This window comes from Hyperolius riggenbachi, chromosome 12, assembly GCF_040937935.1.
Source record: "Hyperolius riggenbachi isolate aHypRig1 chromosome 12, aHypRig1.pri, whole genome shotgun sequence".
NCBI classification, from domain to species: domain Eukaryota; kingdom Metazoa; phylum Chordata; class Amphibia; order Anura; family Hyperoliidae; genus Hyperolius; species Hyperolius riggenbachi.
This window is the reverse complement of record NC_090657.1, coordinates 57,950,750-57,971,769: the sequence shown is the minus strand read 5'-3', so window position 1 is coordinate 57,971,769 and position 21,020 is coordinate 57,950,750. Positions and strand designations below refer to the sequence as shown.

The 21,020-nt window shown below is 46.4% G+C and overlaps 1 protein-coding gene across 4 annotated transcripts in view; it reads right to left on the bottom strand.

The window, feature by feature from the left end:
• Positions 1 to 21,020, bottom strand: part of STXBP4 (syntaxin binding protein 4) — a 190,140-nt gene that overhangs the window by 155,050 nt on the left and 14,070 nt on the right. For all 4 annotated transcript variants that reach the window (XR_011025330.1, XM_068263627.1, XM_068263625.1 and 1 more), the window contains exon 3: positions 20,409 to 20,541. Coding sequence is in view for 3 of the 4 variants with exons in the window: in XM_068263627.1 (XP_068119728.1) it covers positions 20,409 to 20,541 (133 nt within the window). In the remaining variant the exon portion in view is untranslated. The remainder of the gene's footprint in view (positions 1 to 20,408; positions 20,542 to 21,020) is intronic.

Here is a 21,020-nt window from a genome sequence, read left to right as displayed (position 1 = left end):
CTGCAAAAAAGTGTCACACATGTGGTATCGCCATACTCAGGAGAAGTAGTATAATGTGTTTTGTGGTGTATTTTTACACATACCCATGCTGGGTGGGAGAAATCTCTCTGTAAATGGACAATTGTGTGTAAAAAAAATCAAAAATGTGTCATTTACAGAGATATTTCTCCCACCCAGCATGGTTATATGTAAAAATACACCACAAAACACATTATACTACTTCTTCTGAGTACGGCGATACCACATGTGTGACACTTTTTTGCAGCCTAACTGTGCTAAGGGGCCCAAAGTCCAATGAGTACCTTTAGGATTTCACAGGTCATTTTGAGACATTTGGGTTCAAGACTACTCCTCACGGTTTAGGGCCCCTAAAATGCCAGGGCAGTATAGGAACCCCACAAGTGACCCCATTTTAGAAAGAAGACACCCCAAGGTATTCTTTTAGGTGTATGATGAGTTCATAGAAGATTTTATTTTTTGTCACAAGTTAGCGGAAATTGATATGTATTGTTTTTTTTTTCACAAAGTGTCATTTTCCGCTAACTTGTGACAAAAAAAAAATCTTCTATGAACTCACCATACTCCTAACAGAATACCTTGGGGTGTCTTCTTTCTAAAATGGGGTCACTTGTGGGGTTCCTATACTGCCCTGGCATTTTAGGGGCCCTAAACCGTGAGGAGTAGTCTAGAATCCAAATGCCTCAAAATGACCTGTGAATAGGACGTTAGGCCCCTTAGCGCACCTAGGTTGCAAAAAAGTGTCACACATGTGGTATCGCCGTACTCAGAAGAAGTAGTATAATGTGTTTTGGGGTGTATTTTTATACATACCCATGCTGGGTGGGAGAAATCTCTCTGTAAATGGACAATTGTGTGTAAAAAAAATCAAATAATTGTCATTTACAGAGATATTTCTCCCACCCAGCATGGGTATGTGTAAAAATACACCCCAAAACACATTATACTACTTCTCCTGAGTACGGCGGTACCACATGTGTGGCACTTTTTTGCACCCTAAGTGCGCTAAGGGGCCCAAAGTCCAATGAGTACCTTTAGGATTTCACAGGTCATTTTGCCACATTTGGTTTCAAGACTACTCCTCACGGTTTAGGGCCCCTAAAATGCCAGGGCAGTATAGGAACCCCACAAATGACTCCATTTTAGAAAGAAGACACCCCAAGGTATTCCGTTAGGAGAATGGCGAGTTCATAGAAGATTTTATTTTTTGTCACAAGTTAGCGGAAAATGACACTTTGTGAAAAAAAACAATTACAATCAATTTCCGCTAACTTGTGACAAAAAAAAAAAATCTTCTATGAACTCACCATACATCTAACGGAATACCTTGGGGTGTCTTCTTTCTAAAATGGGGTAATTTGTGGGGTTCCTATACTGTCCTGGCATTTTAGGGGCCCTAAACCGTGAGGAGTAGTCTTGAAACGAAATTTCTCAAAATGACCTGTGAAATCCTAAAGGTACTCATTGGACTTTGGGCCCCTTAGCGCAGTTAGGGTGCAAAAAAGTGCCACACATGTGGTATCGCCGTACTCAGGAGAAGTAGTATAATGTGTTTTGGGGTGTATTTTTCCACATACCCATGCTGAGTGGGAGAAATATCTCTATAAATAGACAATTGTGTGTAAAAAAAATAAAAAAATTGTCATTTACGGAGATATTTCTCCCACCCAGCATGTGTATGTGTAAAAATACACCCCAAAACACATTATACTACTTTTCCTGAGTACGGCAATACCACATGTGTGGCACTTTTTTGCGGCCTAACTGCGCTAAGGGGCCCAAAGTCCAATGAGCATCTTTAGGCTTTACAGGGGTGCTTACAATTAGGCACCCCCCAAATGCCAGGACAGTAAACACACCCCACAAATGACCCCATTCTGGAAAGTAGACACTTCAAGGTATTCAGAGAGGAGCATAGTGAGTCCGTGGCAGATTTCATTTTTTTTTGTCGCAAGTTAGAAGAAATGGAAACTTTTTTTTTTTTTTTTTTTTGTCACAAACTGTCATTTTCCGCTAACTTGTGACAAAAAATAAAATCTTCTATGAACTCACCATGCCTCTCACTGAATACTTTGGGATGTCTTCTTTCCAAAATGGGGTCATTTGGGGGGTATTTGTACTATCCTGGAATTTTAGCCCCTCATGAAACATGACAGGTGCGCAGAAAAGTCAGAGATGCTTGAAAATGGGAAAATTCACTTTTGGCACCATAGTTTGTAAACGCTATAACTTTTACCCAATCCAATAAATATACACTGAATGTTTTTTTTTTTATCAAAGACATGTAGCAGAATAACTTTCGCGCTCAAATGTATAGGAAATTTTACTTTATTTGAAAAATGTCAGCACAGAAAGTTAAAAAAGTCATTTTTTTGACAAAATTCATGTCTTTTTTGATGAATATAATAAAAAGTAAAACTCGCAGCAGCAATCAAATAGCATCAAAAGAAAGCTGTATTAGTGACAAGAAAAGGAGGTAAAATTCATTTAGGTGGTAGGTTTTATGACCGAGCAATAAACCGTGAAAGCTGCAGTGGTCTGAATGGAGAAAAAGGCTCTGGTCCTTAAGGGGCGAAAAGACTGTGGTCCCGAAGTGGTTAAGAGGAACTGTAGTGAAAATAATGTAATGAATAAAATTGCTTATTGTTTACAATATTAATTTATAGATCATTTAGTCCGTGTTTGCTCATTGTAAAATCTTTTCTCTCCCTGATTTACATTCTGAAATTTATCACTGGTGGCGAGATCTTTAGTTCTGCCAGGTGATCTGTACGGAATGTTCATTACTGAGTGTTCTATGCTCAAAGGGAGATAATGCTTGCTTGGCAGTTGGAAAAAGCTGTTATTTCCCACAATGTAACGAGGTTCACAGACAGCAAACTGTCAGGACCACACTCAGGACATCACACTGTGGGAGGGGTTTCAACACAACATAAGCCACACAGTCCCCGGCACGGAGAAGGGACAGCGGAGACCAGGGGACACGCGCCGGCCGGAGCAGGTAATGTATGCGGGGGCCCGGGTGGCGGCGGCAGCTTCACAGATTGTGATCGGTTTCATGCTGAAATCGATTCACAATCTGGTTGCAGTAAAGGCAGCCATACGATCCCTCTCTGATCAGAGTCGATCAGAGAGGGATCTATCTGTTGGTCGGATCTGATGGCAAATCAACCAGTGTATCTGTTAGATTTTTCTGATAGATTTTCTGTTAGAATGCATAATTAGATTATTTTCTGTAGAGAATGGTCATTATCTCTGGTGCATTGTCTTCTGTTTATCTCCTGCTGAGTAGAACAATGCCTAATTGCTCGGCAGATAGCTGGTAAAGGGGCCCATACACCTAACGATTTTCCCGCCGATATACGGCCGATTCGATCACAGTGATCGAATCGGCTGTGAAATCACCGCGCACACCGCTGACAGAACGATCGATTTCCGTCCCAAATCTATCGTTCCCGTCGATCCGTCCGTGCGGAAGATTTTTCTTGATCGCCGGCGGGTCGGGAGTGCGTCAATAGCGGCGTTCGAATGCCCGACGACCGACGCAATACAGCGGGTATACATTACCTGTTCCGGCCGGCGCGAGTCCCCTGGTCCCCGCTGTCTTCTTTCCGCGCTGGGTTCCGGACCGGCTGCAGCTACACAGAACTTCCTGTGCCGGCAGGAAGTTTAAACAGTAGAGCGCCCTCTACTGTTTAAACTTCCCCTGAACAGAAAGTTCAGTAGCTGCAGGAACGGTCTGGAGCCCGGAGCGGAGAAGAAGACAGCAGGGACCAGGGGACTCGCGTCGGTCGGAACAGGTTATGTATGGGGGGGCGGCAGCAGCGGCAGCTCCACAGATTGTGATCGGTTTCAGGCTGAAATCGATTCACAATCTGTTTGCAGTAAAGGTGGCCATACGATCCCTCTCTGATCAGATTCGATCAGAGAGGGATCTATCTGTTGGTCGAATCTGATGGCAAATCGACCAGTGTATGGCCACCTTAAGATAGATAAATTTCCAACATGTTGAACTTTACAGAAAATTGTATGGTGTATTCCCAGCATTATACCTGGTCAACAAGTTTTACAACACACATGATTAGGATCCCCAGCCACAGCTTACCAGGTAAGCCATCCTGCTCCATATTGGTCTAATCTATGGCACCGATAACACTATAGCTACTTTCTGTAAAAAACAGGAATGTAGGTTAGCAGCCCATATGCTTGCGGAATATAGTTCATCGTGATAACTGTGAGGTTATGTCACCCACAGTCATTGACCTGATTACGCCGGTGAAAATGTAATCTCGTTAACACAGCCCCGAGAAACGAAAACGGGAGGTGACACGTAGATGGGCCTCGGAACAACTTCCCCGCCTTCGCCTTTGTAACGTCTCACCTGGTAATTGAACCGAGGAAAGGTTGAGAACCCGTGTGTAAATATTACATAAACTAATTGATAGTCAGGTACTCTTCTGAGGAGCTCTGAGGGCATCAGGAAACCATCAGGCCTGGAACCCACTGCAAAACGCAATCGCTAATCGCAATCATTAGCGTTTCGTATGAGCAGTTTTTAAGTCATTACTTGAGCGTTTTAGGGAGCGCTTTTAAAAAGTGTATCATTTGCCAGCAGTTGTGTAGCGATTAGCGTTTTAAAGTCTGGTTGGTCCTTTCTATTAATTTTAATTTTGTTACAGTGTACATTAAGTTGAAAACGCTAGCAAAATCGCTCCGTGCAGGTTTTGATGAGCGATTACGCCAGCTATTATATACTTTACATTGAAGCGCAAACGCTAACAAAATGCTGCATGTCCTGCGTTTGCGATTTTGCTAATCGCAATCACTTCTGTGGAATTTGCACCATCCATTTACATTGGCAGAGCGTTTAGGGAAATCGCTAGCGATTTATCACGCTCCCTAAACGCTCAAAAAAATTGCTCTAGTGGGTTCCTGCCCTGACAGAGATCTGGGCCAATATATTAATGCTTGATTAAAGAGGGCCTCTGCTGTAAAGAGGTCATGTTCTTATGTCTGTTCCATATATGATATGTCTGTGTAAAAGAAAATCTTTTTTCTTTTACACAGCCACTACGTTGGTGACCAAAAAGTGAAGACTTTACTAGGGTGACCAATGAAACCGTTAAAATATACAGCAAAGTCCTCATTATTCTGGAATTGAAGCAGCCAAAAGGCTCAACTAAATGGACTGCTTTCTGGGAGGGGTTGCAGGCCATAAAATACTCCCTTTTGTTTTGCTTAAAGAGAACCAGAGGTGGGTTCTAAGAATCCAATTAGCACACAGAGGCTGGGTCTGCATATAATGCCCAGCCTCTGCTGCTATACTGTTTCCCCCAGTCTCCCCTCTGCGCTCTGCTGTGCCCCCATAAATCAAACGATGTGCTGGCAACACGCAGCGTGTCACCAGCCGGCTGTTTATATGTGAAGTGTCACTCTTGCCCCTCCCCCGCCTCCTCCTGCGTTCCCCACCTGCGTCCCTTCCCTCCAATCATCCAATCAGCGGGGAGGGAAAGGAACGTGGGCGGGGACCGGCGCTATGGAGGAGGCGGGGAGCAGCAGAGACTGACACTTCACATGTAAACAGCTGGCTGGTGAAGCGCTACGTGTCGCCAGCACGACGATTCATTTATGGGGGAACAGCAGAACACAGGGGGGGACTGTGGGGGGAAACAGTATAGCAACAGAGGCTCTCACTGTAGTCATATATGCAAAATATCATCACTGCCCATCAATGTAGTGATATATGTAAAATATCAGTACTGCCTGTCACTGTAGTGATATATGAAAAATATCATCACTGCCCATCAGTGTAGTGATATATGTAAAATATCATCACTGACTCTCACTGTGGTGATATATGTAAAATATCAGTACTGCCTCTCACTGTGGTGATATATGTAAAATATCAGTACTGCCTCTCACTGTAGTGATATATGCAAAATATCATCACTGCCTCTCACTGTGGTGATATATGTAAAATATCAGTACTGCGTCTCACTGTAGTGATATATGTAAAATATCATCACTGACTCTCACTGTGGTGATATATGTAAAATATCAGTACTGCCTCTCACTGTGGTGATATATGTAAAATATCATCACTGCCTCTCACTGTAGTGATATATGTAAAATATCATCACTGCCTCTCACTGTGGTGATATATGTAAAATATCAGTACTGCCTCTCACTGTGGTGATATATGTAAAATATCAGTACTGCCTGTCACTGTAGTGATATATGAATAATATCATCACTGCCTCTCACTGTAGTGATATATGTAAAATATCATCACTGCCTCTCACTGTGGTGATATATGTAAAATATCAGTACTGCCTCTCACTGTAGTGATATATGCAAAATATCATCACTGCCTCGCACTGTGGTGATATATGTAAAATATCAGTACTGCCTTTCACTGTAGTGATATATGCAAAATATCATGACTGCCTCTCACTGTGGTGATATATGTAAAATATCAGTACTGCCTGTCACTGCAGTGATATACTGTATGTAAAATATCGGTACTGCCTGTCACTGTCGTGATATATGTAGAATATCATTACTGTCTGTCACTGTAGGGATATATGTAAAACATCAGTACTGCCTGTCACTGTAGGGATATATGTAAAATATCGGTACTGGCAGTCACTACAGTGATATGTGCAAAATGACTAGTCTGCCTACTGCCTAGGATCTGTCCCTATGTCAGATATGCTCTATAGAAAAAATCCAGAGGCATGAAGTGTTCCTTATGTAAGTAAAGCAAAGTACCGTATACACCTGTCTGGGTTACCATTCCAGCAGCTAAAGAGTTATGGCCTATTTCCACTACATGTGAATTTCTGCATTTTCACATACTGGAAATCTGCATGCTAATGAAATTCAATGGATTCATTTCCATTAAAGAACACAAGATGCACAGGTGAGAGGGACATGGAAGCTGGTGTATTTATTTCCATTTAAAGCAGTCATGAAGCAAATAAAAAAAAATAACAAAACATACTTACATAAGCAGAGGGAAGGCTCTGCTTATAGGGTCCTATAGAGGAGGGGTCCCCAACCCGAGGACCGCTTTCACGCAAGTCATTTTTTCCCAAGGCAGGGCAGACCGGGATGGGGAGAAATCAAGCTCATAAACAGGGGTGTAACAAGAAATCACTAGGCCCCCCCAGCAAAAATGTGGACCCCCCCGCTCAGGGCTGTTTTGGGGGGCAGGAGGGGTCGCAGCATGAGGGGAGAGCATGGCCACACATCTGGGGTGGGGGGACAGTCCCCTCACTCCCTCACCTCGGGCTCTCCCCTCAGCATCAATCAGTGGCAGCAGGCAGGAACACATACCTCCATCCACCGCGGAGGTCCGATCTTTAAGTGCCTCACGCTACTTCCTGTTTAAAACAGGAAGTAGCGTCAGACACTTAGAGAGTGGAACCTCCGGCACCTGGAACGCATGAGGGTTCCTGCCCGCCGCCTGCTACCGTTGATTAATGGTGAAGGGGAGAGCCCGAGGTGAGGGAGTGGGGGATTGTGTGGCTATGCTTTCCCCTCATGCTGCGACCCCTCCTGCCCCCCCAAAAGGCCCTGAGCAGACCCCCCCCCCCCCCCCACGGGTGCAAGAGCTGACTGATTCAAATTATACTGCTTCTGTGCCATAAAACAGTGCAGTCTACCCATTCTCTACTAAGGAGTGTGGTGGGAAAGGAGGAGCAGAAGACGTAACGCTGCAGATACTTATAATCGTATACGTTGTGAGGGTTAATAGATCCGCCAGGATGATCGCTTGCAGGTCTTTTATGAGCAGTGGCTTAAAGGGGAACTTCAGCCTAAACAAACATACTGTCATTAAGTTACATTAGTTATGTTAATTAGAATAAATAGGTAATATAATCTTTTACCCACCCTGTTTTAAAAGAACAGGCAAATGTTTGTGATTCATGGGGGCTGCCATCTTTGTCATGGGGGCAGCCATCTGTTTGGTTGAAAGTAGGTGACAAGGAGCATGAGACAGTTCCAACTGTCCAGTGTCCTGATAACCCCTCCCAGCTGCACACGCTAGGCTTCAAATGTCAAATTAAAAATGTACAAAAAAAAAAAAAAAGTTGCACCAAAACAGCAGAACGAGAACATCATCATCAGAAATCCCATCATGCTTTGCACAGCATCAGGGGAAAACTGCCCGGGCAGTTTTCTTCTGTGCAGCTAAAAATGAGGCTTGTATAAGAGAAACAAAGTTCTGATGCTGTGAAACTGTTAAAGAAACACCAGGCCTTTTCAGTGCTGCTGAGTCGATTTTTAGTCTGGAGGTTCACTTTAACAATAGTGGCCTCGCACGCTACACAGCAAACAGCTGCGGGGCTGCCAGTGAAGCGAGTTACAGCCGCGGCTGCACTGCAGTGAGGCAGGGGACCGCGGCCCAGCACAACATGTCCTGCAGCCCGGTATTGGGCTCCGGACCGGTGGTTGGGTACCCCCTGCTTATACAGCCTTCCTGTTCTTCTTATAGTCCCTGCATTCCATCGCTTTCAACCCTGTTAACAGTCTCCACCCGATGGGTGGAAGACTGCTCTGTGACGCTGCAGGGGGCTTCAGAAGCCCAAGTGCTCCCAGCGCGCTCTCTGGTGCATGCGCAGTATGGAGCAGCCGCATTTTCAGGAGCACTTGGTCCCCCGAAGACTTCCGAAACCTCCCCCAGTGGGAGACTTGGACTGTGGTGACGGCGCTGGAACGAAGGGAGCATGAGAGCAAAGGGAAGGCTCTATAGGACCCAGGGCCTTCCCTCTCCTAAGTATCTGGGTTTTTTTTTTGTTTGTTTGTTTTTAAAGAGAAACTCCAACCAAGAATTGAACTTTATCCTAATCAGTGGATGATACCCCCTTTTACATGAGAAATCTATTCCTTTTCACAAACAGACCATTAGGGGGCGCTGTATGATTGATATTGTGGTGAAATCCCTCCCACAAGAAACTCTGAGGACCGTGGTACTCCTGGCAGTTTCCTGTCTGAACCTTGTTGCATTGTGGGAAATAGCTGTTTACAGCTGTTTTCAATTGCCAAAAAACATGCAGCAGCTACATCACCTGCCAACAGTAAAAATGTCAGAATGTAAATCAGGGATTTAAAAGATTTTACAATGGGCAAACACTGACTCAATCATTTATAAATAAATTATTGTAAAAATGAAGCACTTTTTTTTTATTACATTATTCTCACTGGAGTTCCTCTTTAAATTTGCTTCTGGATTGCATTAAACTATAGTTGCCCACACTTTTTTCGGCCTGTGAGCTACTTTAAAAAAAATCAGCAAGTCAAAATGATCTACCCATGTATAATGTTAAGAGTCCCCTTGTATATGTTACGGCCAGAACCCGAAGTCTGGCCACTTCGGGTTCTGGCCGGTCAAATCTAGAAGTGGCCGGCTGATGCGGCCAATATCAGAAATAAACGTTTCCTCCGGACTTTGGCCGGCCAGAACGCGTTCTGGCTAAGTGTGGCTGGCCAAGTCCCGAACTGCCGCTCACCTCTCCCTCCCCTGATGCCGCTAGCCAGACCTCACATCAGGACAACCCGGACCGGAGAGGTAAAGAGAGGCAGAGCAGCGCCGCACACGCGACCCGCAAGACGCATACACTTCCATGCAGAGGTGACGTCATTGCTCACTTCCGCATGTGAAGTGTATGGGTCAGGGCGGGTAGTGTGCGCGCTGCTCAGCTCCTCTCCGCCGCTCTGATCTGGGGTCTGGAAATAGCGCAGGCTGCCCCCCTCCAGTCATGCAAAGCGCAAAGCAGCCTGAAAAGCCCCCACAGCCATGCAAAACTACCCCAGCAAGGCACAGTTCCCAGCAAAGCGCCCAGCATTTACCCCCAGCCATGCAAAACGGCCAGCAGACCCCCCCCCCCCCCAGCCATGCAAAACGGCCAGCACATCCCCCCCCCCCCCCCAGTCATGCAAAACCCAGCAAATACCCCCCCCCCCCCTCAGCCATACAAAGCGCCCAGCAAATCCCTCCCCCCAGCCATGCAAAGCAGCCAGAAAAGCCCCCACCCCCCACAGCCATGCAAAACTACCCCAGCAATGCACAGTGCCCAGCAAAGCCCCCCCTGGCCATGCAAAGGGCCCAGCATATCAAACCCCAGCCATGCAAAAACCCAGCAAATCCCCTCCCCCCCCCCCCCCCACAGCCATGCAAAGCGCCCAGCAAATCCTTCCCCCCAGCCATGCAAATCGCCCAGCAAATCCCCCTCCCCCCCCCCGCCATTCAAAGCGCCCAGCAAATCCCCCTCCCCCCCCCCGCCATTCAAAGCGCCCTGCAAATCCCCTCCCCCCGCCATGCAAAGCGCCCAGCAAAGGCCCCCCCTCCCCTCAGCAAAGCCTCCCCCCCCCCCTCCAGCCACGCATAGCACTCACCTGACTGCCACAGCAGAGCAGCTAATTTAAAAGCACAGGATGTTAACAATATGCCTGCTCCCCAAGAAAGCAGGATGTAAACACACTGCAGATTTATTGCAGGATTTGTATCAGCTGTAACTAACAAATAGAAAGAAGTTTCCGAGTGCCATTCATGTTTCTGGACAGGACCCGGGATGTTCTGGGATTTTTGCGTTTTGGACTTTGGCCGACTGACTTTGGCCAGTTCTAGAACTGGCCGGCCAATGTCAGAAATTCCCAGCATTTTGGACTTTGGCCGACGTCAAATCGGCCAGTTCTAGAAACGGCCGGCCAATTCTAGAATTGGCCGATTTCTGGTTTTGGCCGTAACATATATACAGAATGAAAAATGTAGTGGGGTCAGGATCTACCATGAAGTCCTTCGTGATCTACCTAATGGGCATCCAATGCACATTGCCTGGCTGTCCTGCTGATAAATAAGGGTTTTTGTTTTTTTTTTACTTATTTTGAAATCTATCAATTTCACATTTTGAAATTTGTTTCTCACATTTTTTTTTGTATTTACATTATTTGCGGCGATGGTAGACATGTGTGGGGGAAGGGCAGTTAAAGTGGACCTGAACTCTGGCACAGGACAGAAAGAAAACAAAAGATCAGAGAAAATCACCCTGTATGGATTTAGAGAGTTTAGCCTGTCTACTTCCCCTCATTTGTGTTTAAGCACAAGTTGTAATTTGAGCTCTCTCCATGTCACCTGGCTGCCATGGCAGATAAGCTAATTTGAAAGCACAGGATGTTAACAATATGTCTGCTTCCATGAATCAGGAAGTAGAAACTGTGCAGATTTATTTTAGGATTTGTATCAGCTGTAACAAATACATGATTTTTGTTTAAAGGCCATTATGCTGTTGTGTATCTTTTAGAACAGAGAGAAAGTACTGAGTTCAGGTCCACTTTAAGGTTAGGCATCAGGAAGGGGGAGGGTTCTGTGTGAGATTAGGGTTAGGTTTAGCTGTAGCAAAATATCGGTAACATTTACCAATATTTTATTCCCTCATTACCACTGTAAATATTTTTTCATTTTCATTTGGCGCCCAATTCACAGTGGTATTGATCGCTTAGACTAAAGGTGGCCATACAATGTTCGATTTGCCATCAGATTGAACAACAGATAGATCCCTCTCTGGGCGAATCTGATCAGAGAGGGATCGTATGGCTGCCTTTACTGCAAACAGATTGTGAATCGATTTCAGCCTGAAACCGATCACAATCTGTGAAGCTGCTGCTATCGCCGCCCCCCCCCCCCCCCCCCCCGCCAGCTGTACATTACCTGATCTGGCCGGCGGGTATCCCCTGTCACCGCTGTCTTCTTCTCCGCGCTCGGCTCCAGGTTTCGGACCGGCTGGCTTCACTTCTTCCTGTCCGGGGAAGTTTAAACAGTAGAGGACGCTCTACTGTTTAAACTTCCTGCCGGGACAGGAAGTAGCCAGCCGGAACCCGGAATCCAGCGAAGAAGAGACAGCGGAGAGAGCGGGGACTCGCGCCGGCCGGAGCAGGTAATGTATTGCCGCTGTATTGCGTCGGGCATTCGAACGCCGCTAACGACGCACTCCCGACCCGCCGGCGATCAAGGGAAATCTTCTGCACGGACAGAACAACGAAAATCGTTGGGAACGATCGATTTCGGACTGAAATCGATCGTTCTGTTTGCATTTGCGCAACGATTTCCTCACAGTGATCGAATCGGCTGTATATTGGCGGGGAAATCGGTAAGTGAATGGGCCCCTTTACATAGGCTTCATCCAGCAACCATTTTTCCTCACGCTTCTATTTCATGAACACCACATTTGGGCCTTGGGTTGGACAATTGGTATTTTATTACGGTACTAGTAGACCTAAGCCCGTTTAAAAATAGGCTCTAGGTCTGTGTTCCTGGGCGCGCGCGCTTCCACTCCGCCGCCTGCTCACCCACCGCCACACGCTCACCCGCCGCACATCCGGCCGCCTGCTCACACGCTGCCCGCTCGACTCCCTGGCCCCGTCCCTGACCTCCTGTCTCTGGGTCAGTGCTGGCCAAAAGCACGGACCATGCTACAGAGACAGGAGGCACAGACACAGGGGTTTTATTATAGAGGATTCCGTTATTGAATATAAGATGAGAGAAAAGGGACACTGGGGTTGATTCATCAAGCTGCACTGCTCAAGTAGCACAGCTTAATGACAAGAGCACGAGCTAAGCGCACTGTATGCTGCGGTAGTGCAGCTAGTGTGCGCTGGTAACTTACGCTCACTTCTAACGGCTGCTCCACTGAACCCAATCCACGCACTTTTATTGTTGGCCCAATAGCCTGCCTGCCAAGTGACAGGTAGCCTACTGGGCCAATCAAAGCACTGAGATTACGTCAATTAAAGCCACTGGACCCGCCGGTGCTCAGGAGGGGTTCCGTGGAGCGGCCGTTAGTTCAGAGGGTAAGTTAACAATGCACACTAACTGCACTACTGCAGCATAGCGTGCGCTGAGCTTGTGCTCGTCTCATTAAGCTGCGCTGCTTGATGAATGAACGGATCATCATCCGGATTCACAATGCTGTAACATAGAGGGGCGTCTGCATGCTTAGAACAACACCAAGCATAACAGCACTGTGTAATGTTCTGTAAACATGCAGCTGTTTGTGGGAGATTTCAAAACTCCACTCTCCTGTTACAGCTTATGGGAAAGGGGCCGCCTATATTATCCTGTTACTTGTGCTCTTACTCAGTGTCATGGAAGGACACATGGCCATAGCATGGGAGTGGGCGGCACAATACTGGAGGATGCAGCATGAAGGGATACGGAAATGGGCTGAGTCAGTCTACCACTCAAAAAGGAAAACACAGAGAAATGCACCCTGTATGTATTTAGAGAGTTTAGCCTGTCTAATTCCCACTCATCTGTGACTAATCACAACTGTAATTTGATCTCTCAGCTGTCCGCTCAGGAATCCCTGCTGCCTCGGCAGAGCAGCTAATTATGTTGTTGTTTATCTGTTAGAGCATAGAGGAAGTTCTGAGTTCAGCTGCGCTTTAAGTTACTTTTTTTTTTTTTTCACAGTGAATACATACTTCTATTTGCGAGGGGGGAAAGGGATACAATAGCTGATCTTGGACATCAATATGGCCCTACCAAAAAATATAAAAAGAAGAATCCGCCAGCAGCCATGCCAGGCTGCATTACTGGATGTCACTGGCATTTAACACAAATCTACTTTGTGTGGCTGCACCTCAATCTGCATGCTGAATCTCACACGCTGGAGACATTTCAATGTTTGCTTCTAGCAGTGAGCAACAAAAATGAGGCAACACTGGCCTCTAGTGGTAATTTTTTTTTTAAAACACACAGTAGACAAAGGTATATGCAAATCGATATACATTAGAGAGTGTGAATATAAACACTGTATACACTTGAGTATAAGTCTAGAAATTTAGGTCTGTCTCACTAAATAAAAGTATAGGGGGGTCGACTTATACACGAGTCACAAACAACACTGAGCACACTGAGTAATGTGTGTACTATTTGTGACATTACCATTTTCAGCAATATACACACAGTGTTCAGTGTCACTTTCTTTATAAAGGAAATGCTAAGAAAACACAGGTCTGAAAGTCTTGGCCACAACAATTAACAAGGAAAGGGTCGGGGGGAAGAGAAATACTGGGCTGCAGGAGGGGTCAATGGCTGCAATACTGTATGTCATATGTATGACAATATTTTGTCAGATCTGAAATATATCAGTTGCTGTCAGTTACAACTGATGCGCAAGGTAATGTCCATGTTTCCCTATGGCCCAAGTGGGTGATATTAGTTTAACAGTGTGCTGACCAGGATGCTGTTATGGGGGAATAACCATTTTTTAAAATGGAGGATGGAGAATTCCATTGATCACAGTGGACAAACGCAATCGCCAAACGCATTGCGCAGGAGAGGAGAAAGAGATTGAGGAGTAGACTACACAGGAGGTAAGTATGACCGATGTATGGTTATTTTGATTTTTCATTTTCAGTTCAGGTCCTCCTTAAGGGACAGGAGGCTGCAATACTGTATGCGGTACAGTCATTAACCCCTCCTGGGCTAAAGTGCAACTGTTAATTCTTTCTGGTTTCAAAGTGCAGCTATTAACTTTTCTGGGTAGACTTATACTTGAGTCAATAAAAAAATTCCAGTTAGAGGCCCCATTCAAACTTAAAAGTGATTTTTCCACGTTTAACTGCGGAAAATCACTGGACACTGCAGCGATTTTTCCGCGATCGCTTTTAGCGCTTCTATAGCACCGAAACGCAATCGCCGGGAAATCGCCTGAAAATGGTGCAGGCTACACGTTTGCATTTGGCGATTTGCGTTAACCACCGGCGATTAACGCAAATCGCCCAAGTAAGTATGGGCCTATAGGGTATTACAGCACTAGCGCTTGAGCGTTTTGCCGAAATCGCTGTCAAAACGCTCTAGTGTGAATGGGCCCTAAGAGTCAAACATTGGAGTCGACTTATACACAAGGTCGACTTATATTCAAGTATATAAAGGCTTCAATTCATCAAAGGGTGTTCGATAACAAAATCCCAGTCCTTAAAATACCGCATTCGGTATTTTACACTTCACTGTGCTAATTCATCAATATTTTCCCATGTGTGGTAGAGGTTCGTTAAGTTACCGAAGTACTACGGCTTCAGTTCATCAAAGGCTGTTAGATAACAGCAGAGTGGTGCAGAGCAGCTTGGAATGTCTCTGTGTTGTTACAAGCTGATAACAATAGAAGGCATCCAGACATCCCTTTACATGTAAACGTGTTATATTTACTGTTACTTATACTGCCTCTGCTGCTCTGAATCTGTCCATCAGTGTTTCTTAACATTTTACTTATTTGCCACAACGTAGATAAACTTCCTGGAGACATTACAAATGCCATGCATGGTGATTTCACCACTTGCATCTTTGCATATTCAAACAGGGACTCAAAGGGTTACACCACCATTCTCTCTGCTCACTGCCTGGGGGGTCTGGAAGCTTGTGTGGAGACGCCTGTGACCTATCAGCACCTATCAGCGGCACTTGCAGGAGAACAGGGGCTGTTTCTATTGGCTGCCTGCTCCTGTTAATCATGAAAACATTCACACAGAAGGCTTTTGAAGCCTGTAACGACAGGGGAGAGCTGGAGATAAACACCGAATGTGCTAGCGAATGTGGTAACCTTGATGAATTAACATTTACTGACATTTGCTGACATGTGTTGAGCACAAGTCGGTAATTTATCTCATTGCTCTGTCATTTCAGCTTCTCATTCGGTAACAGCTTTGATGAATTAACCTGCCTGGCGTTCTATTAAGATCGCCAGGCAGGCTGCGGGAGGGTTTTTTTTTAATAAAAAAAAAAACTATTTCATGCAGCCAACTGAAAGTTGGCTGCATGAAAGCCCACTAGAGGGCGCTCCGGAGGCGTTCTTCCAATCGCCTCCGGCGCCCAGAATAAACAAGGAAGGCCGCAATGAGCAGCCTTCCTTGTTTTGCTTACATCGTCGCCATAGCGACGAGCGGAGTGACGTCATCGACGTCAGCCGACGTCCTGACGTCAGCCGCCTCCGATCCAGCCCTTAGCGCTGGCCGGAACTTTTTGTTCCGGCTACGCTGGGCTCAGGCGGCTGGGGGGACCCTCTTTCGCCGCTGCTCACGGCGGATCGCCGCAGAGCGGCGGCGATCAGGCAGCACACGCGGCTGGCAAAGTGCCGGCTGCGTGTGCTGCTTTTTATTTGAGCCAAATCGGCCCAGCAGGGCCTGAGAGGCAGGCTCCGGCGGTACTGGACGAGCTGAGCTCGTCCAGACCGCCCAGCAGGTTAACATTTTCTTAAAGTGAACCTTAAGTGTCCCAAAAAAAATGAGTTTTACTCACCTGGGGCTTACCTCAGCCCCCTGCAGCTGATCGGTGCCCACGACGAGTCGCTCTGATGCTCCGGGTCCCGCTGGCAGCCACTTCCGGTTTCGCCGTCAGGACCCGTCAGGCTGGGGAACGTGGCTGATACTACGCGTTCCCAGCCAAAATAGCACCCCTATGCGGCCATATGTCCGCATAGGCACCCGTATGCGGACATATGGCCGCATAGGGGTGCTATTTTGGCTGGGAACGCGTAGTATCAGCCGCGTTCCCCAGCCTGACGGGTCCTGACGGCGAAACCGGAAGTGGCCGCCAGCGGGACCCGGAGCATCAGAGCGACTCGTCGTGGGCACCGATCAGCTGCAGGGGGCTGAGGTAAGCCCCAGGTGAGTAAAACTCATTTTTTTTGGGACACTTAAGGTTCACTTTAAGTGCTCCGTTAAGTCAGCTGTTTTCAGCATTATCGAATGCGGTAATGCTTGATGAATTGAAGCCATAGTAGTATTTCCTAATCCACAAAGCAGGCAACAAAAGATTGCACAATAGATATAGTTAATGGGTTTCGCTCTAAATTGCCCCTAGGAAAGGGTTCTTTACAGTAGAGTGATTAAAATGTGGAATGTATGGCCGCAGAAAGTAGTTATGGCAAATTCTATATAAGTGTTTAAAGTGAACCAGAGACGAAGCACCCTCATGTATTTTACTATATAGATCAGTGGGAACATTAGAGAAAACACCTGCCATGCTTTCTGTTTCATTCTGCACTACACAGCTTGTTTCTTATCAGACCTGATAAAATCCCAGACTGAGCATTCAGTCTGGCTTTGCTATAATAACTCAGCTATAATGATTCCTGAGCAGAGCCAGCAGGGGGCAGGCTTGGACTTGACATGACTAGCCATGAGAAAACACAGACTGAGCTATAGTAATTCCTGAGCAAAGCCAGACTGAATGCTCAGTCAGGGATTTTTATCAGGGCTGATAAGAAACAAGCTGTGCAGTGCAGAATGAAACAGCAAAATGAGAGCAGGGTAGGTGTTTTCTCTAATGTTCCCACTGATATATATGGTAAAATACATGAGGGTGCTTCGTCTCTGGTTCCCTTTAAAGGGAAGATTCATGCAGCTGCAAAAAATAAAAAATACAAATCCACTTACCTGGGGCTTCCTCCAGCCCGTGGCAGGCAGGACGTGCCCTCGGCGCCGCTCCGCAGGCTCCCGGTCTTCTCCGGTGTCGCACTCGACCTGGCCAGGACGGCTTCCAGGTCGGGCTTCTTGTGCGCTCCAAAATGCGCCTTACGGCGGCACGTTGATGTCATCGGACGTCCTCCGGGCTGTACTGCGCAGGCTCAGTTCTGCGCCTGCGCAGTACTGGAGCCACGGGCTGGAGGAAGCCCCAGGTAAGTGGATTTGTATTATTTTTTTGCAGCTGCGCGGATATTCCCTTTAAGGGGAGCTTAGATGCTTTCCTTGCATTGAAAGACATCCATGGCTACGATTACTAGGTAATGCCCAGTGGTGTTGATCCAGGGATTTTATCTGATTGATTGCCATCTGGAGTCAGGAAGGAATTTTTCTCTTTTGGGGCTAACTGGACCATGCCTTGTAAGGGTTTTTTGCCTTCCTCTGTATCAGCTGACATATGCGAGGGAGCAGGCTGATGTTGTACTTTATTTCCTGGTGGAACTTGATGGACGTATTTATTTTTTCAACCCGAATAACTATGTAACTATGTAACTAATACTACAAAAATAGGACACAAGGGAAATACCGGATGTGTCACAAATGTATCACCAAGTCACACACAATCTGTATATGGAGTGGCATATATTGAGGGTAGCTAACAAACCGGTTCTAGTTATACACCAGGAATAGGGTGATAACCTTGCATTTTAATGAGGATTAAGGCCTCTGATATGAAAATGTTGCATAAATTAAATTCCATCAACAGTGACTTGCTCTTAAAGAGGCCCTGTAGTGACACACAGTAGAATGCAGCAATTCATTCAGGATACCCACTTTTAAAGGAAACCTGTAACTTCACACAAAAAAAAAAGTTTCACTTACCTGGGGCTTCTGCCTGCAGCTGCCCTGTACCCGCGCCGTTTCTGTACGATCCGCCAGTCCCCCACCAAGGCTCAGTTTCGTTATCGCAAGTCGACGGCCACTGCGTCTGTGCAATCCTTGCCGCGCGCGTCCTTGTTTGCGCTCCCCTCGCCGACATTACAGGATTCCTTTAAGTTAATTATCCTGCCTTCAGCATTACAAACACTTCCTATAGCCATATATTGGTATGTAGCCACGCCCCTCAGTGAGGCTTAGCCTAGGCTGTTTATTATGTGGCATGCTCCTCGCAGAGCATTCTAAGACCCCAGGCATCTGCATTATTTCCACTAGCTTTAGAACTCTCAGTAAGCAAATATTCTGCATAGATCACCTGACAGGACTAAAGATGTTGGTCGCCTGTGATAATTTTCTGAAAGTAAATCAGGGAGAGAAAATACAGGAGCAGACACTGACTACATGAATATTGTAGAAAAAAAAAAATAAATGTTGTTATGATATTTTGAGTACAGTCCCTCGTGAAGGGGGAAGTCAAGCTTCATAAGGTCTCTGTGAATTCTACCAATCCAAGTTAAAATGATGGAGCATGTTCTGTTTTGGTCTGTTCCTTTCTGACGTTTTTCCTTAAAGGGAACCTAAACTGAGAAGGATATGGATTTTTCCTTTTTAAAATACCAGTTGCCTGACTCTCCTGCTGATCCTGTGTCTCTAATACTTTTAGCCACAGCTCCTGAACAAGCATGCAGATCAGGTGCTCTGACTGAAGTCAGACTGGATTAGCTGCATGCTTGTTTCAGGTGTGCGATTCAGCCACTACTGCAGCCAAAAAGTTCAGGAGAGTTGGCAGACAACTGGTACTGTTTAAAAGGAAACATCCATAACCCTCTCAGTTTAAGGTGCACTTTATGTGATTGTCTTGAGGACCACAGGCTTACACCCCCCCCCCCCCCCCCCCCCTAGTGACCAGGCCATTTTTTACAATATAGGCCACTGCAGCCTTAAGGGCTCGCTGCAGGGCCATACAACTCAGCACACAAGTGATCCGCCAACCCCCCCCCCCCTTTTCTGTCCACCAACAGATCATTCTGTTGGTTCGCTGCCGGCATGTTGTTTATAAACATGCCGGCAGCGAAATATTACTTATTATTATTAAATTGTGCTATTTCTTTTTTAACCCCTCACACCCCCTGCCAGCCAATCCTAGTGAGCCTCTCTCATAGGCATCAGTGATCTCCCCAGGGGACAGCCGAGTGACACGGCTGTCCCCCGTACTGCGCTGCGATCTACGGAGGACATTGTTTGCAGCACTACCTCGTGTAGCACGCATGTGCTGATTTTTACCTTGCAATGCTTAATTTTAACTCACGCTGCTGCTTAAAGAAAACCTGTAACTTTAAAACCCTCCCCTGGGGGGTACTCACCTCGGGTGGGGGAAGCCTCCGGATCCTATTGAGGCTCCCCCCGTCCTCCTCGGTCCCACGGAGGCAGCGATAAACCTCCCCGAACAGCGGGAATGTAAATATTTATGTTCCCGGCTCCAGCGCAGGCGCAGTATCGGCTCTCCGCTTGGAGATAGGTGGAAATAGCCAATCGCTGTCGGGCCGCTCTACTGCGCAGGCACAAGTCTCCTGCACCTGCGCAGTACAGCGGACCAGATGGAGATCGGCTATTTCCGCCTATCTCCGTGCGGAGAGCTGCAACAGCATCCCTGCTGCAGCCAGGAAAGGTAAAGAAATTAGTGCTTATCAGCGCTTGTCGAGGGAGGATTCTGGGACACTTTGGAGGAGCCAGCGCTGGACTGCCTGCAGCTACAGGGGAGGGGGAAGCCTCATTGGGACCCGAAGGCTTCCCCCTACCGAACTTTTTTTCGTTACACGTTCTCTTTAATAAATCAAAACTAAAGAGTCATAACTGACTATACGAATGAGAAGGAGGATGGTGTTATGGAAAAAGGTATCGCAGGAAGTGAGTGCGTGCCCCAAGCATGTCCCGTTTTAGTTACACACGCACAGAGCAAACTCAGCTTACAGGAAACCGATACTGACCTTGTGACAGTCCCCACCAGCGATTATGTCCTTAACGAGGATCAGGGGGCCCTCCGTTCCGTTAACTCCTCCCGTGAGGCTGAGGCCCAGGCTGGTCTCTTTGGGAAGACTGATGGTCCGGACCAACTCCTCACTGGAAAACAAGACACATCCAATTATATATATAAAAAAACAACTAAACCTCTTCTGTCATCCAGGCCCTTTCTGCCATTATCTCATGGTTTCAACTCAAAAGTTGTTCCACAAAGTTTTAGACCATCGTGACTCATTTCTGTTCTAGTTCAGTTCATATCAAGACTGTCTCTCCTACTTTCTTTTTCTTCTCTTTCTTCTTATCCTTTCTCTTCTCTGCGATTGTTTCTCTCTTGTTCTCATTCCCTGAGTGTAGTAGATTGATGTACGCGCCAAAAGAAGACTGGCTGAAGATTATGGTTTGTCCAACTGGTTTTTTTTTAGATCTCTATGTTTCTACTATATCTTACCCACTGCATTCACAATGTTCTGTGATATCTTGACTATTGTGTACACTTCAGAACACATCACACTAACAGCAATCAGGATCAGGGATGAATATAAACAGCGCTCAGAAGCAGAGAGTAGGGGCAGAATACC